Raw genomic sequence first — 18,313 nt, forward strand, 5'->3', positions numbered from 1 at the left:
ACCTGACCAATGTGGTGCGCGCTCTGCAGAGAGGCCAAAGATTGGATGAGCATCAACTCCGAACTACGCGTGAGAAATGTGTTGCATAAAAAAACCTACAAAAAACAATATCCAGAACAAAACAAATGCTCGCAAATAATGCAAAAGTCAGAAAACTATGGAATGTAAAAGGGAACAACATGGCTTTTCCAAGGCTGAGAAACAAGTGGGTGTTGTTGCAGCTATCACCGGTGGAGGGGCACAAACAGAGGGGGCTGGAACATTTACGGAGGGGCAGCCGACCACACCGACACCACCCCCCCCCCCCCCCCCCCCCCCGTGACACCCCCCACCCCAAGAGAGGCAGCTATCTACACGCAACTACAGCCATTTCACTAAAAGGTCCACGGCTTTGGGTTTTAAGGCTATTTTTTTTTATATATAGCGCTGGCTATACCCAAGAGGTATCAGAGCGCTTTACATGGGAAGATATTATGAGGCAAATATGGAATATAGGTAGATAAAAAGTATACAAATCAAGAATATATATATATATATATATATATATATATATATATATATATATATATATATATATGGTGCAAAAGCTATACCCTTCAAGTTATTAGGAAGATGATGTTCGGAAAAAGGACAAAAAGTTCCAGAACAAATATAACACGATGAATTGGAGAAACAGGCGTCACCCCCTTCTCAGCCGGTAGTAATAACACCTGCGTGTAGTGCACAGAATCAGCTAATCCCATGGGGACAGGTGTCATTGCTGCATTGCCTACAGCCACACCTGTCCTGCTGAACGACAAATGCAGGTGTGAGCTCAACCCCTCTACCTGTCAACACTCCCGTCCACTGACTTTAAAGGGGGGAGGGGAGGCCCCGCCCTCCCTTCTCACAGAGGGCTCACCTGGGGAGGAAAGAGCCGCTCTGCACCCCTCCCTCTCTCTGTCAGGCCCTCCTCCTGTCACTCCCTCCTCCCCCTCTCCTGTCAGCCCCCTCCTTTCCCTCCCGTGTCTGTCCCTCCCTCTCTCCAGTATAAATAACCCGTGCCGCCACCACCTGCCTCAGAGCGCAGTTTGTCTACAGAGGGATCTTGCAAAAACCTGCTGTACCCCCACGAGGCTTGAACGAGGAGCCTGATCCCGGCGCCACCGCCGACGCAGCCATGATCTTCGACAAAGTGAAGCGGTTCCTGCTGACCCTGGACTGCCCGGAGCCGGGCTCCCCGCCCGTCTTCAGCGGCGGGGACACCGTGACGGGCCGGGTGCTGCTAGAGCTGGAGACCGAGGCCAAGGTGGAGTCCATCAAACTGCACGCCCAGGGCCTGGCCCGGGTACACTGGACCGAGTCCCGCAGCGCCAACTCCAACGCGGCCTACAGCCAGAACTACGTGGACGAGGTGGTCTACCTGGACCACCAGGAGGCGCTGCTACACACAGGTGAGAGAGGGCACGGTGGCATGGGGCGACCCCTAGAAGGGATCTGTGTGCAAACTGCAGATCACACGTTTGCACCGCGCAGGGCTGACTCAGCTCTTCATCCTTATAATGTTAAAATAAAAAAAACACCACCCTTGAGGTTTGATAAAGCATTTAATGGTAACGCACCGTGAGATATAATATTTTGCACTACACAACACAACTAACCTAACACCACCCATTACAAAAAAATAAAACCGAAGAAAAATGTGCTGCACCCTGCGGGTGTTCTGTTTTGCGGCGTTGTCTGAGCTGCATCCAGTGTTCACTCCACGAGCCCTCGGCTCAGAAACAGAAGCCACAACTCGTTTAGAGCGGTCTGTCCAGGACGAGTGTGAACACGTTCATGTTTGTTGCAGCCTGAAGTACGGATAAGAGGCCTTATAACCTTGAGCTATTGAAGCCGTGTAAAGGACATATTTGAATATAATATTCAGTAGTAGGGTTCTGAACTTTTTAAATGCTACCATTTCTATCTCATTTAAAAAGTGAGGGGAACAAAAACAAAAGAAGTGACCTGTTCAGCATCACACAGTTTGGGAAAGGGGGATTGGGGCGCCGGGATCCTTACTGTGCAGCCGATAAAAGTTGGCCTGGCTGATGCTGTCATTATAAACTGCATAACTTGCAAGGCACTGCGGTGGGCATGAATCCGCTGCCCCCTGCGGGCACTGGTGGCCTATCTAGGAGGTGGCATTAGCGGGTCTAATTTCAGTACCACGAGCAGAGAATCAGACGGGGCACACGTGTTGCAGGGAGAACATTTCCACTTGTGACCTGCCTGTGCTGTACCCAGATTTCAGAAATAGGATTATGCGGCACGTGCTGCCTCTGCACGGAAGCGCACCTGTCCGTCATTGCTGGCACGCACGCGAGAGTTGAGAAAATGCTGCATTAATCTCATAGCCAAGCACACTTTACCACTAACTCCCACTTCAGAAGGGAATTAGATCAGACACCCCCTTTATGACCGATCGGGCAGAACCCGAAATGTAAACTGAACCAACTTCTATGACAAATTGATGAAATGTGTGTCGTTTCTAGCGGGGACGTTAGCGTCGTTCATGCTTCCGTGGTCGATAAATGTAGAAATCTACATATCACCAGCCATTGAGGTGCCAAGATCAATTTTCCCGGGGCCAGCGCTTTATATTTGTTTTGCATGTATTTATTTTTTGTTCACCAGAAAACACTAACACTTGTTTTAAACACTAAAAAATAGTTTTGCATATTATCTCACAGGTTATATAATCGGATTTAAAGGCATCTGTGCAGTTTCTTTAATCAACTGATTGACGTTTCTGACAGCTGAGCTCAGAAGAGCAAGCACGTGACCGGAAACGATGACGAAGACTGGCGTCAACTTATTGTGTCTGGTGTTTTTTCTTTTTCAGATAACGACTCCCTGACGGTCCTGCAACCCGGAAGTCACGAGTTTCCTTTCAGCTTCCAACTGCCAGAGTAAGTTATGTCAATTTCGAGAAAATTGACTTGGGCGCACTTGCCAATTCACACGGTGCCCCCGTGTGACACACACTATCTGCTCCCATCGCACGGTCTCCCGGTGAGGAGCTGATATCACACGGTGGCAGGGAAGACAAGCTGAAAACCCAGCGGCGGCTGGAACAGTTAAACAGGGTGGGCGGGGGAATGGGGGGGTCAACAGACGATGGAATATGTATAATTAAATAAATAAATAATACCTATTCTGGAATATGTATAATTAAATAAATAAATAATACCTATTCTGTCATCTGTCCACTTCCTCACTGCTGCATGCGCAGCCCCATCACCGCTGTAAATAGTGGTTCTCCAGCTCGGTTTCCAGGGCTTTGAACTGCCGACGTCGATTAAGGGGCGTGAGAACGCCTCAGGACATCGGCACCAGCCTCAGCAAGCTGGGAGGAGGAGGGGTCTTGGGGGCGGGGTGGGGTTCAAAAGTGCCTCTTAGTTACTTCTCGGCATGAGGCCTGGCCCCTCCTCACACAGTGAGATTGTTCTTTAAGTTGGCGGGTATGCTTGGGGTCCTCGTTCGAGTTCGGCATATGAGCATGTACGTCCAAACGTGACGGAAATCCCGTCCGCCATATTGCTAGGCCTGATACATTTCTTGTATATGAACTGCACACCCACCATGTTTGTGACGGAGTGTCCTCTCTGCCAAACTCTAAATATGTGCCATCCATTTTGATAGGTTGACCAATTTGGGCATGCGTTCAGAATAAAATGTCATATGTGCAAAACAGATGTGAGTTTTAACCTTATTTCTGTTCACTTCTTTATTTTCCGCAGAACCCTGGTGACGTCATTCGAAGGGAAGCACGGCAGCGTGCGATACTGGGTGCAGGCCAAGCTGCACCGGCCCTGGGCCATAGTGAAGAAAGCCAAGGTGGACTTGACCGTTCTCGAACCCATCGACGTCAACACGCCCGCCCTGATGGTGAGTGCGGGGAAGTCTCTGGGGTGGGATGGTCACAATAAGGCAGATTTTATTTAAGTTCACCCGTGACCTGTTATTTGAAAGAATAGGTAGTCCAGGCATATCCATTGGTTGACCGCAGGGCCGATCCAAGCTGGATTGTCAAGATAACCTCTGACTATGTAAATGACTTCCAATGAAACAAATTAAATGTAAATGTGGCTATGGTAAAAGTTAAGCTTGAAAGTAGTCTAAATTGACCAGTGTTTTAAAACGCCACTGCTGGCCTTCTAGGGGCATTTCAGTTTTCTCTGTGGTCATCGCGAGATGACCGACTAAGCGCTGTCGCGTTCCATGTAGGTGTTCAGTACTCGACAAAAAGGAGAGATTCCCTTGAACAAAACTAACTTGACTGGGCTAGACAATTAAAATCATAACAAGATTCATGTATGTAAAAATAATTCTTACAATTTATTGATAATACAAACATTAAAAGAGTGGACAATGAAGGAACCACTCAACAACAACAAATTAAAACCAGAGATCAACAATTAAAATAAATTGACATTCAATGTTGACCAGCAAAATTGAGACACTAAGACAGAAAACAGTAAGACATTGAACTTGTGTAATACTGGGTGTATATTCGAACTCTATTTCTGACACCTAAGTTATGTACACCACAAAATAGTGTATCCACATAAATGTCCGAGTCATGAATTATACTGAGTGGTGCGTCGACGCGTTTCGGTGGTTTTCCACTATATTATCCACCTTTATCAAGACTACTCTTGGTATCTGTCGTAGTATAGGGGGTCAATGTAATCACCCTTAAGAATCCGTTTTTGGGCGTGGTGAGGTTTCAATTATTTTCAAGTCAGAATACGATGTAGGGAGAGATGCTGGCTTTGAATATCCACTTTAAAATTGCATGATTAAATCTGGCTAGAGGTTAAATACTTCTGGTGCTTGAACAATTAGGCGTTAAATGTAGGCAGTCCGAAATAATAGAGCCCCATAAAGCGTTATTTTCTTTATTTCTTTATATTCTTGTCTTGTTAAAAGACCAGAGGCGCCTGTGTCATGTCCTTGCGGTGTGAACTTATGTTGCACTATTCAAGCGCATAGGACTGCTTGCTTCTCTGGTTGCGTGAAACCCTTTTGATTAAAAGGCCAGGGGCGCTTGCATCGTATCTTTGTGATGTAGAGGGATTAATACCCTGGTGTTACGCAAATGGTCTGCCTGTTCCTCTGGTTGCATGGTGTTCAGTACTCGCCAACGTTCTAAGAACGTATGAGGGACGGCTTTCAGTTCCATACATGTTATTGGCTGTTCTTCAGATGGATGCTGGTTGTGGTGGGTCAGTGTGTCTCACAAGGTGCCTAAATGCCCCTCTCCTTCCTCTCCAGGCTCCTCAGGCGGGTACCAAGGAGAAGAACGCCCAGGCCTGGTATTGCCGCCTTGGGCAGGTTTCCGTAACAGCCAAGATTGATCGTAAAGGGTATGCACCAGGTAACTTCAACTTAAAACACTCCATTTGTTCACCCAATGTCCTCGTCTAAACACTTATTTGTGGTTTTTCATGCTCCACATGTGTCTGCCAAAATTACCTGTATTGCCCCAAACATTTTTAAAAAATGTTTCCTATTCAGAAATTTGAGCACAATGAACCCCTTCTGAGTTGACCTGTGATTATAGATTTTTTTTCCCCAGTACCCTTTTCAATAACTCTACCAGCTCATATGTTTGAGTTCTGTTATCTTTCTACATTTTGCTCCTAACATGGCTGCTCTCCTAGTTGTTTACATGTCTCAGAATCCCTTAGATTGTGATTATTTCGTTTTCAATAGTATTTTAATGAGGCATTATAACCCTGGCTGGTGGGCATAGTTGGGTTCAGTGGTGGTGGTAATGGGGTTCGAGTGGTAAGCATACATACTCCTAAACTCTTCACCAGCCTAGTTACAATCCCACAAACTGAGTAAGCCATTCTCTACTCTCCACAGCAGCAAGGGCACTTCATTAACCAAAACTATTTCTCTCCTTCTCCCCAGGGGAAGTTATTCCCGTCTTTGCTGAAATCGACAACGGCACTTCTAAGTCGATTGCGCCCAAGGCAGCCATTATCCAGACGCAGACCTTTGTCGCCCGGGGTACCACGAAGCAGAAGAAAATTGTGGTGGCAAGCTTTGATGGTGATGTCGTGGCCCCCAGAACGAGAGAGATCTGGCACGGGAGAGCACTGAAGGTCCCACCCCTCAGTCCGTCCATCACTCGGTGCCGAATCGTCCGTGTAGAGTACTCACTTAAGGTAAGTCTAGTAGTAGCTCCTCGGATGGGAGGCTGGAGGGATGGATGGATGGAGAAGGTGGGTTGGGTTAAACAGAAGAAGGCTTTGCCAGTCATAGGACCAGCCGCAGAATCCTCCTTTGCTTACTTTTCCTTCAAATTGGCCGACATGTTTCGACCCATCATGCATTAACCATTTGTGGAAGTGGAATTATTAACATTTCATGAGTGGTGGGACCTTTTAAAGAGCCATGAAGTGTAGATTAGGAATGCTCTTCTCCCATTCCTACATCTCTAACCATCACCAACAATCTGTGTTTTAGAATGTTCCTCTGTTTGATGTCGGCGGGGGTTTAGTGATCTATTGTAGCATCACGCACTCGATGGCTCCATTAAAGGGATCACAAGCAATTTTAGTGGGTTTCTTCCTTCCCTTCCCCAGAGGTAGCCATGAGAAAACAGAGGGGATATTGGCTAAAATCACATTTGGTAGTCAAGGGGTCCTTTGAATATGACACCGTTTCTCTTTGAATCAGTTGATATTGAGAAATAACCAGTCTTTTTCCATATCTTCGTTCCATAAAGGTCTGTGTTGAAATCCCAAGTACCTCAAAGCTACTCTTGGAGCTACCGCTGGTGATCGGAACAATACCATTGCAACCGTTTGGAAGTCGGTCGTCCAGCATCGGCAGCCAATACAGCGTCAATCTGGACTGGCTGCGCATGACCATCCCCGAGCAGCCTGAGCGTAAGTATTTTTTCCACTCTCTCTAGGTCCAAAATTCTATAATCTAAGAAGCTGCATCTTAAGAGGGTTACTAGGGAGTGGGTTCAATATTCGTGACATCATAAATTGCTTTATCTTTTTCCATATCATTCTCAATAACTCTCTCTTTTGTCCGTTACATTATTAACTAAGACTTGGTCAGAGCCCATGACATAGTCAAGAATTGCTTACCTACTTGATTCTGTGACCACTTAATAATAGTCGATGACATCAAACGTGGTCCAATAGTCGTCCATGATATAGACCAGGGGCCTCCAAACCGGTCCTGGAGGGCCGGATCCATGACAGATTTTTAAAATAGCTACATGTATCTCAATGGGGATATCCAAAAAATCTGGAATGGATCTGGCCCTCCAGGACTGGTTTGGAGACCCCTGATATAGACTATGGCTTGGTTGTTGTCATTGATTTAACAACAATGGCTTGATCACAGTCAGTGACGTCAACAAAGGCCTGATGGCGTCCATCTTGCCATCAACGACCACTTGGTCGTTGACGCCATCATGGCTCGTTTGCTGTATGTCCTGAACATGGCAACCAAAGCTAAATTACAAATGTTTGAGTGCTACTCCAAAAAATATATATGCGGCTAGTGTAAACAAAAAGTGTGCCTGCCCTGTGGGTGTGGTAAAAGGAAAGATGCAAGCGATATCAGAAATGTTCTTGATCGATAAGGATGTGTGCAGTGCTCTTCCTCTAACCGAAGGTCTGTTTTGCCCTCTAGCTCCCCCGGACTACTCCATTGGGTCCGATGAGGACTCTGAGCACAGCCTGTCCCCTCCGTTCCACGGTGACTTCAGTGGCATGTTGGAGGGACCGTTCTACGCCTACATCCAGGAGTTCCGGAACCACCCTCCACCCTTGTACTCTGAGGTGAGCGCTACTCTTGACACCTACTTCCATCATACGCCCTTCCCCGTGAGCGACGTCTGTAGTGTTCACACTTCCTACTATCTCAAAGAATTTGTGGATTGTCCTCCTGGTCTTGCTAACGCTCTTGTTTTTGTCCCTTCGTAGGTTGACCCAAACCCGATCAACCCCCTGAGGCCACGCTGCATGACTTGCTGACGATCCAGCGTTAAGATGGCGTCCAAATAGAATAAGTATCCCAGTTGGGAACGAAGACACGAGGATTCTGGCCTCGCGGAGCCGTAGACCACAGTTGGGCATTGTGTCCCACTACGAGACGTAGAGTTGTCTGTGGAGGGGCTCTTCCTTCAGGTCCAGGCGACCACAAGGACTGGTGTGGTGTGTTGACACCGTGGACGACCGGGTGTGTGGCGCCATGGGCCGAACAGTTTACAACACAGGTGGATTACACCGGACTTTATGACGTATACATTGTTTGTTGAAACTACAGGTTGACGTAAGAAGCTTTTGTTGATAGAAGACACTGCTGTTGATGTAAAAGCTGCCACTGATGTAAAATAAGTGCAGTTGACGTCAGAGGCTGCTCTCTGACTAGACACCGCCATTGGACAGCCTTCAACAGCGAATGAAACCTCCCTCGACCAGGAGCAGAGGGGAAAGGATGCACCTTAAAGGGGAAGGCGAGGCGGAACCTTCGACAGGAACAGTCCAGATCTTTTCAAGCAGAATTTGCACCAGCCTGCACGGTGTAAATCCAGCCGAGAGGGGGCGCTAGGTCAGAGCTGCGCAGCTGTAGAGAACCTGATTGTATGGAACGTTTGAATCCCTCCTCTGTGACGTAACAAGGAAGGGGTCTATTATATTATTTTTTACAAAAACATAACAGAGGACCGATTTTCGAACAAAAATGTCAATGATTTTCAGAGTAACTTTGTAAAGGAACCTGAAATACTGTAAAACTTGAAAATGCCTCATCCGGTGTGTATGTAATGTAGGGTGTGTAGTGCCAGATAAGTATGTAATACTTGGTACACTGGAAGGGGAGTACAGAAATGTATAACACAGTGTTATGTAAAAATAAGGAATAAGTGAATATGCCTTAAATGTTTCAGTAATTAAAATAGTTGGCCATTGTCTTAAGGAAGATGCTGTCTTATGGGAGGGGCATGGAAAGGGCATTATGGGCACTGCTAACAGCCCTGTGTGGCCTACTGGGTAAGATAGCTCAGTGGCCCAGGCGAAAGCTGCATAGGAAAGGCACATGGAGTACAGAGACCTTTTGCTAATAGCCCGGTGACCGATTACTTGAAGCGCCTAAATGCTGCTTAAAGTAAGATATGCGCTAGAATTACGCAAATTTAGCACCTTTATGTTCACTTGTTTTGTATTACTTTTTGCTTTAATGTTACAGAGATGTTGTTTTCCTCACAAATGTGGCATTATGTGATATTTCGTTTTGTAACTTTGTTAATAAATGTTTGAACTTAATTCATCTTGTCGAGTCTTGTCTATAAGGAGAATTTATGGCCCGAATAGAACTTGAGCCTGTTGTCCCTGCCTGCTCTGTAAACACGATTCCAGCGGTACCTAATTTAAAGTAATAATGGGCCCCTGTTTGAAAATACATTTTATATTAAATATGCTTTAAAAATCCTGTATTTAAATACTTTCTCTATTTTATTTGGGCACAGGCTATGAAATGGAAAGTCTCCGTTACCTTCCAACTCCTAGGGGTGGCAACACTTTAGATTTTAATTTGGGGGTGGGGAGGAGGATTGAACATACACGTAATACTCTTGACTGATGTCTTGAGTAACTTTTCTCTAAGAAGGTATTCCCTCCCACAAAAAACACACAAAATATGGCAGGTAAAGGATTGAGGAGAATTTCCCTTGGTGAGAGATTTTTCATGTCAAATCAGTATCACATGTGCAAAATTTTGTAATATGGTGCAAATTTTCTTACATTTCAATTTAAGTGAAATTCAGAAATGATTTCAGATTACACTGGTGTTAAAAAATGTCAGAGCCGCCTACTCCCTCCCTCGAGTATGTTCCAGACTCTTGAGCCTCACGTCATTGGGCCCTAGAGATCGTCATCCGGATGATGGTTCTGGACTGGACTAATAGACAGATGACGCCTTCAGGCCTAGATGGAACACTCCAAATTTGGGCTCCAGAGAGAATATTCCACAGATGTGTTTATAGAATACTCAGAGTGGAGGCTTCAGGGCTGGAGGCGGCTCTCAATACGAGGGCTCTAGAAATAAATACTGGACTCCAGAAAAGACCAGTGGAATTGAATGTAATATCCCAGAGGGTGGATCAGAACTGGTTACAATTTCCCAGGTGAGGCCTCCTGTTAAAGGCATGATACTTCAGACCGGGGCTCTGGAATTGGAAAAATATGTTCATAAAATCTGCAATGTTAGAGAGAGGGTTTTCTCATGATAAAACTTTTTATTTCGGTAAAATACCATAAAAAATGCATAATGCAAAAGGAAATTGGTTTTCTATCTATAAAACTCCAAGCCAGTCTTCAAGATGGGCACAGTACTCTAGAAGAAGAATCCAGAACTTCATACAGTGGTGCCAGGACCGCCATCGAAACATAACATAATACTGTAGATGTCGCTTCAGAACTGGACACGATGCACATCTATCTCCGCCAAAATTAGACAATGTAGCCCACTTTTCTCTTTGAGAATTAGATGCAGTTCTTTTGATAAAACCTTACTTCCCACTGACCCAAAGAGAAACTTTTGTCCAATCACCACAAAGAAGAAAGGACACAGTGGAGGGTGCTATGCCTAAGGTAAGCTGGTTATGCGTCGAAACCTCATTGACGCAGGAGTCGCTTCGACATGTCCACATAGGCAGCACATACTATTGGCAAACCGTACAAAACACTTTGCATCGCAAAGTACTTTAGTTGAACCCTTGTTTAACCCCTTCCATGCTGATGACGGCCGGGAGCTGTCATGGCGCACAGTGCTCCTGTGCTGATGACGGCTCCCAGCTGTCATGACCACGCCCGCGATCGGAATGTGCTGCACAGGAGCGGAATTCCGGCCGCGGGCAAGGGGTTAAAAATATATTATGAGCTAGGGAAGGGTCGGCTAGGGTGAGAAGCAAGGTACCTGTAGGATTCAGAGACCCCACTACTCAGAACACCCTGAGGGTCACAGCAACCTGGCCCACCAATGAGGTCTCTAGATGTAAATTTTAGGGTGACCGCAAATTGGGTCACCAATAAGTGATAGGTCATCAATAAAGTCTATGTAAACAAATACACACACATGTTTAGTTACATGTTTGGTTATCATCTCTTTATATGTTTAGATCTATATACATATATATATGCACATAAAGCGTAGGTGCTAGAAGTAGAGGGGTTGGGGGGGTGCAACACCCCCAAAATAATCATGCAGAAGGTGAATGGGCAATAAAGATGCCTTTAAATTGTGTTTAGCATCACATTAGCTGTCATTTCAAACACCAAAGTTGAATAATCACTGTCTTTTGACAAATTGCTGCTTATGCTTTTAACATTGGACTGTTTACTTTCTTTCCCTGACTGTAATGTGAGAAGAATTGGAAAGAGAACTTTGTGTCACTCTTGCAGGGGCATGGGACTGTGAAAGAAAAGGCTGTCATCTCTTTCTCCACACGAGCATTTACATACCTTTAAATAATCAGTACAAATATTTCAAAATATATAAGCAGGTATGAGAGTGCAACAATGAGGCACATTTTTCTTGTAATGTTGAAGTGTGATGGAAACAAAGGGTTTATCCGGATCAAGAGACTTAAGAAGGTGATGTGCAAATGATACATTTTTGCTAAAACTCGATTCCCACATCTTATTGTTTGTGCGCTTCTAGTTCTATCAGGAAAACTATGTTTGCGCAAATGTAGTTGCTACTCCAATGGAAGTCATGCATCTGTAAAGGACAGTCCATTATCACTAATACACAATACTTTAGTAATATATTTGCAACACGGTGCTCCAACTTTCTCCATCGAGTATAGTAACTCCCTCACCACACCACTGCTTTATGGGCGCGGCTCAGTTTCTACCTCTGGTACGTTTTCACAACCGCCATGACGTCAGTGATGTAACATTGATGGCAGCACCCCCACTTTGAGAATTCTTCTAGCACCACATATATACAAAGTCAAATTTAAATATTCTAAGTACACACGGCTGCTTTCACTGAACATCAGTTGCATACATTAATGTGTGTACAAGGGGCGTGTCTGTTTCCTTGTCTCGTGTTGTCAGATTCAGCAGCTATGGTGGTGGAGGGGGGTGGGATACAGCTAAGGCACGCCCGCATCAACCCCCTTAGGTACCCCAGTGTGCCCCTCTCACAATGCTCCAAGACCAAATTACCTGTCTGATAGAAAAGATGCAATCTATATCTGTTATGCACCCACAATCTTATGCCCTCAAGTCTCTGTAGAAGCTTGAGGATGGAGAACAGTATCAAAGGGAAGGGAGAGTTCGAGTAATAAATGGAAATCACTGCTGCTTCTGTGCCTCAGCCACACTAGAATCTGTTTTGGTGATCTAAAGGCAGGTTATTTTCTTAGGAAGTAAGTATTTGTTTAGAGGCAGATCTTTCAATTGTTCTATCTTTATGACTAAAAACAGTCTGTTATTGGCCAGCGGTTAGAAGAAGCCCTTGGCTCAAAGTCTGTTTGGTTAAGGGAGGGTTTTGTGTAAGGCATTTAGACTTCCTTTGGTAAAATAAATAAAGTCAATGAGTTGTTGACTGGTCCGACAGGATTGGCTGCAGAGCCAGTCACAGACATGTGTCTGCAGGTGGTTCTGATGCCTTGATGCGATGAAAGGTGAGTGACGCAGACGTTTTTCTGTTTTGTTATCTATTAAACTGTATTGAACCTCTGGGATAGAGGTTGATCAGGGGGAAGGGATGCAGGAAGAGTGAAATTGGTGGGTGAGACGTAATGCAGGTGCCCCCCCACCCCCCAACAGCAAGGGTCAGCGGCGAAGTGGCCTTCAGCTGTATTGCCAATAAATCAGGATGCTCTAAGGTACCACCACTTTGAGGTATTATAGCTGGCAGACCTTTTTTCCCCTAAATTCTTCTAGTGGAGCAGTTTGTGACCTTGAGGCATTTCACCAGGTCTGAAGGTAAGTAACAAGCTTATAGAGCGCACGGATGCCCAGGTGTCTTGGCACTGTCCCTCACCAGCTCTCGCTATTCAAATTATCGGCCTTTATTGAGGGTGTGTGGCTACTCCCAGCTTTACAGTCTGTTGGTAATCTCTCCGGGATATAGGGCAGGTCTCTCTGGAGCGAGGCTGCCACCAGGTCACAAGGAGTGCTCTCTTTCTTGGCTCCACTGAGCTTTCCTTGCTATCGACTCATCATTCTTGTAAAGAAAAGAAAACATCAAAAATACTCACAATTTTGAGGGTGAGGAGCAGCTCTTCCTGCGCGTGCGCACTGTGGAGAGATGGACAACCATCAGAAAGAAGGAATATTTACAGGGAAGATTATACATTGAGACACGAATATGCACTTGTATAGCATCCACAAAATAGAACATTTATATCACTCAAGTAAACATATATGTAGTGAAACGACCGTAAGATAAGACGTATTAAGATAGGAAAAACATAATATTGTCTGAACATGCGGTTGGACTCAGAATGTTCCCTGCAGTCATGGTGCCATGTTCTGAGTGCTTGGCTGTGACTCACTTATATCCCAGTTTTTGATTTTGGCTCTAGGCTCACGCTATTATAACATGCGCAGAGACCGTCCCTGACACACATGAAGCCCTCCAACAGTTCTCTGACCTGAGGGCTGCTCACATTTTGCTGACAGTGAACTACCGTGAATCCACAGTCGTGATCAGACCTGTCTGTGTAGCCGACCCCACTTGTGTAAAGTTCTGCATCAATCTGTAACCTAGATCCTACCACTAACATCCAAGTGGATTGTGCGTTTGCGGCTTGTGTAGAACATGCGGCATGTGCATGAGTGAGCCGGAGTAATGGAGGCCGGCAGGAGCTATATTGGGAAAAATCCAAGTGGGGTTCACATGACAACTGGCTTGCCTCTTGGTTCACTACTAGCCAGGGCCACTGGAATTATGCGGCAGAGGAAGACCAAATTACGCAGCAGTGTCAGCTAAATAAAGCATCATGAAAAGGCAAGTTCTGTGGTGTAATGTGGTACATTTTGTGATACTATTACCTCATTATTGTGTCATTTGTACACATGGTAACACTGTCTCTGAAAGATTTCACCTTATTAATACCAATGTAACATCTAAATACAGCATTAAGGAACTGAAATATGACCATTCAACCTAAGCGATGGGCCTTCCCGAGTGCAGGACCACGTATCACCATATTTTTTGTCAAATTTGATCAGTCTGAGCTAGATGCTATTTTTTTGTCAAAATCTACTTATTATGCAGCAGACCACGCATTATTTGGCAAATCCAATATTATTATTGAAAAACGCTTGAATCGCATCATTCTAGTGACACTGCTAATAGCCTCATCACCACAGGCATGAATGTTTCGAAGTTTACGTTTGGAAACTGTTAATCCTTATAAATGTCAGTCAAGGCAGGAATTAATTTTTGTGCAAATAAGTGAAACGCTTCCAATTTCAAGAAATATATTTTTAGAAATGTGAGTCTTTGGCAGATTTTTAAGTGATGAATGACATACCTCGCAGAGGGTTCAATTCCTGTTTTGGAGCTTAGAGGCACAGCAGGCCAACGACTGGCCACTTTATTTTATCATGCTACATGGCCACGTTTGTATTGTAAATGAAATCCTTTCCCTCCCTCTGGCAGCAACAGTCCATAACAAGAGTGGCGACAGCAGGGGGGCCGGTGGCAACCAAAGGACACAAAGATACAACTGATATATGGTCTTTTGAAGACCTACAAAGTACTTTGGATGAAACCAAGTCTGAGTTGTCAGCCTATGCCCAACCCACGACAACTTGAGGAACTGCCTGTGCACACCACGAACCAGGCTATGGCAGACGAAGGTGGGGGGTTGAACACCTTTCAGCCTACTGGGCGTTGCGCGCCTGTCAGGAGGAGGAACCTTACGGGATCCATCGAGCGAAAAGTATAAAGATTGTTCTCTTACCCAATCTGACACCATCGACAGGCACCGACAATGGGGGTTCCGGAATGTCCCTTTGTTGGGCGATGGTATCTTGTAAAACCTATTGTGACATCACTCCCTAGATGGCCCTCTTAAAACACTGACACCCACACTCCACTCCACCAACTTTGCCAATGACACAAACAGGCGCCATTCCACTGCATGCACAGGGTGGTGGAAGCCACAAAAACAAACCTAAGCCATGGAGACATCCGTGGGGGCACCCATCAAACAAGAGTCAGGAGCCAACCAAGGGAGAACGAGAGGAACATCCCACAAGAGTCTAAAGAGACACAACCATGAGAACAAGGACATGCACACCAGACCACCAGAATAAGACACTCTCAGGATCAGGGAACACCTTTTAACACAAGGTGGGAGCAGGAAGACACTGCAGAAGCTGTGGACCACCACACCTGGTTCCCCATAGGACCAGGGACATCCTTTAGTTGAAACTACTCCCCACTAGCTATACCCACACCCAAAGACTGTGGAGCATAGTTTAAAAGACCATGATGTACCCCACCTTTGGACTGAGCAGAATCAAACTCCCCTCGTCGACAGATGGAATGGTGCACCCGGCTTCTGCGGAGATCTCGATTGGATCCGGGACGCGGTCACCCGATCTGCACAGGAATATTCACCCAGGAAAAATGTTTGCAGAGGTAGGAAGGTATCTAGTGACATCACCTGATGAATGCCTCCCCTGTCCGTGGCCACTCACTGTGGGAAGAAGGCTTATTGCACAGTTTGTTCTTAGACATGTTTACGTATGTTGTGGTTTAGGATAATCAACGACAGGTTAAGAGAATTTGTTTCTGGTCCTCTGATTTTTATCCCCTCAGTCCATTACCTCATGTGATTGAATGAACCTCGTGTCTGACCAGAAACAATACACTCTCCACAGACCCTTTTTAAAAGACTCTGTGGCTTATTAAAGCCCTGTGCTCCGCTTGAACCTCACTTTTTGTGGTATTCTCATGGTGCAGAGCGCTTCGCCATATCCACAAGGCCAGGTAAAGCCACCCTGCGTGGCTTTCTATGGCCATGTAGATATGGAGTGAGGCAACGCAGCACTAGTCCCTGCGTTGCTGCACACTACCATGGGGAGGAGTACCATGGGCGTTGCGGTGGGTGATCCCACACAACACCCACAGCATTTGACACCTTCCCAGACTTACAACAAGCTGTGACCCTGGAATAGTGTCAATAGCCTACGCCTCCCGGGGGAGGCGCAACGGGGAGAAATAACATTATTTCTTCTGATTTTTTTCCTCTTTTTATGTATGCGGCCTTCGGCAGCACACAAACAAGAGGAAATCGCCTCCATTTACGCTTTTGTGTAGGAAGGTGCCCCTTTCTGCACACAAACAATTATCCCTACAACGCGAGCACCAGCGCAGCAACCGAGGACAGGAGTGCGCTGTATCTCATAGACCCGGCACATTCCTGCCCTTTTCTTTTGACGTAGGACAGCGCAACAGAAAGGCTTCCAGCGCTGCCCTACGCCAAAAGTTTGTAAATGAGGCCTTTTGTCAATGGTTAGACTCCGCCAAAGCACGGTCATTGCAGACCATATGTTTTGAATTTGTAATAAGATTTTTTTTCAAAAGGAAATGTACAATTGGTAGCTCTAGCTTACGGAAGGTGTTTTTACCCACTTAAGTCCAGGGGATAAAGAGTGAGCTTGGAGGAGATTTAAAGAGGCGTTGGAGAAGTGTGGCTCAATGGTTAGAGCGGCAGACCCTGATGCAGAAGTCTGGCCCGGGACCAGGGTTCAATTCTCCGCCTCGGCGGGTCTTGGGCTCAAAATTCCACGGACCTGATAATTCTCGCCTCGGTGCCTATTCTAATCATAGAGTCCCACTCTGCAACTCTGGGCAATAGCTCGCTTAATCTCCACAACGGCCCTTGCAACGCTAAGGATGCCTGGCCTCCACCTTGGGGGTGCCCAGGAGTGGACGCCTCACAGGGAAAGCCAGGATGGGTTCCACAGCGGTATTCATACAAGCGCCTTGAGACCCTTGCGAGTGAGTAGTGCGCTATACAATTATCAATTTACATTTTTTTTACATTTTGGAGACTAGACTTAGGGTGAGGTCAGGAAATGACCTTTGCACCCTTAAGGTTATGCAAGTACATATGTGATTTAATTCTATGCTCTCTCTCCCCTCCCCAGGTAATTTGGATTATATCCTTAACACCACGACAAGGGATATTCATTCCAACCAAGTTGCAAAAAACAAAAGAATACAGAAATAGTCACAGATGAAAAGGACCTATGTAGAAACACAACTTTTTTTTCAATAGTTGGAACTTCTGTTAATAATTTCACTTTCTCCATGCTCTTCCTTGTCATGCGATGTGTGAACTTTTAGCTTGCAGTTTTTCTGGTTGAAGGTTCCAGTTTTCCGAGATGGCGTCTAATCTCCAAGTCCACAATGCAATGCTAGTTGCCTCCTCTCCCGGCTGTGAGTGGGTTCAGTTCAACCGCCCCTAAAGTCTTCCATTCAGGTGGGAGTTAAACTCTGGTGCTGCCCAAAGCATCACCTACAAGGAAACACCTACTGCCCATTCCAGTGCCACTGACACATCACCATTAAAGGCTTTGCAAAGTATTCATCCACTCCCAGCACCTGGATTAAAATCTCCTTCTTGGCCTCACTTTGCCTCTCCTTGTCCTAAGCAGGTTTCACCCTAGTTCACCACCCCGAGAGCCGCACTCATTTCGATGATCAATGCGCATTTTGCATGGAGTGAAGTTAGCGGCCTCAAGAGCATCGCAAAAGACTACACACACCTTTTATCAGTGGCATAGCAAGGGGGGGAGCAGTCCACCCGGATGCCAAAGGTTTTGATGGCAGCAGCCCCACCGTTCTTACCTGCGCGATCACGGGGTGGCAGACGGAGGGACCGTAGCCACCCACCGCTCTCATTGGCAGACATCGCTGGGCAGCAAACGCCCAACCACCACTGGCGGAATAAGGTCTAGCTACGCTACTACCTCTCGTCCTAGAGTCCTGAGTCAGGTGGTCGAAGCAAGTGTTAGATGTGTCTGGCGGGACTTCTCCGGGTGGGACCAGGAGACAGAGGATGTCCTGACTCCTCACTTTAAATATGAATCACCAGTCTTCTCTTCATGGGTGATTCGGACTGTTTGTCACCACCGAGATCCGGTGCACGTATGTCCCATCAGTCGTCTGGCTCCTCGCCTTGCAGAAGGTTAAACAAGGTTTCGATGATTCTCCAACACCAAACCAAGCTCACTCGGGTTTCTGGGATACAGTCCATCTGGCTCCATTGCACATC

General features: G+C 46.0%; 1 protein-coding gene across 1 annotated transcript; it reads left to right on the top strand.

Annotated features, from left to right (window-relative positions):
• Positions 1-1,064: 1,064 nt before the first annotated feature.
• LOC147673195 (arrestin domain-containing protein 2-like) lies at positions 1,065-9,326 on the top strand. The gene is made up of 8 exons (XM_086946981.1): positions 1,065-1,433; positions 2,867-2,933; positions 3,765-3,912; positions 5,302-5,404; positions 5,947-6,203; positions 6,767-6,929; positions 7,693-7,841; positions 7,986-9,326. Exons 1-8 carry the CDS (start codon positions 1,160-1,162, stop codon positions 8,034-8,036), a joined length of 1,212 nt encoding a protein of 403 aa, XP_086803107.1. The 5' UTR covers positions 1,065-1,159; the 3' UTR covers positions 8,037-9,326.
• The last annotated feature ends 8,987 nt before the right edge of the window (positions 9,327-18,313 follow it).

The sequence above is a fragment of the Lissotriton vulgaris genome, chromosome 12 (assembly GCF_964263255.1).
Source record: "Lissotriton vulgaris chromosome 12, aLisVul1.2, whole genome shotgun sequence".
NCBI classification, from domain to species: Eukaryota; Metazoa; Chordata; class Amphibia; order Caudata; family Salamandridae; genus Lissotriton; species Lissotriton vulgaris.

Excerpts from the sequence above, each read along its gene's own strand:
- LOC147673195 (XM_086946981.1), top strand. The coding sequence starts at position 1,160 with ATGATCTTCGACAAAGTGAAGCGGTTCCTGCTGACCCTGGACTGCCCG. Across the intron at positions 5,405-5,946 it reads TCGTAAAGGGTATGCACCAG|GGGAAGTTATTCCCGTCTTT; the intron begins GTAACTTCAACT and ends CCTTCTCCCCAG. Across the intron at positions 6,930-7,692 it reads CATCCCCGAGCAGCCTGAGC|CTCCCCCGGACTACTCCATT; the intron begins GTAAGTATTTTT and ends TTTGCCCTCTAG.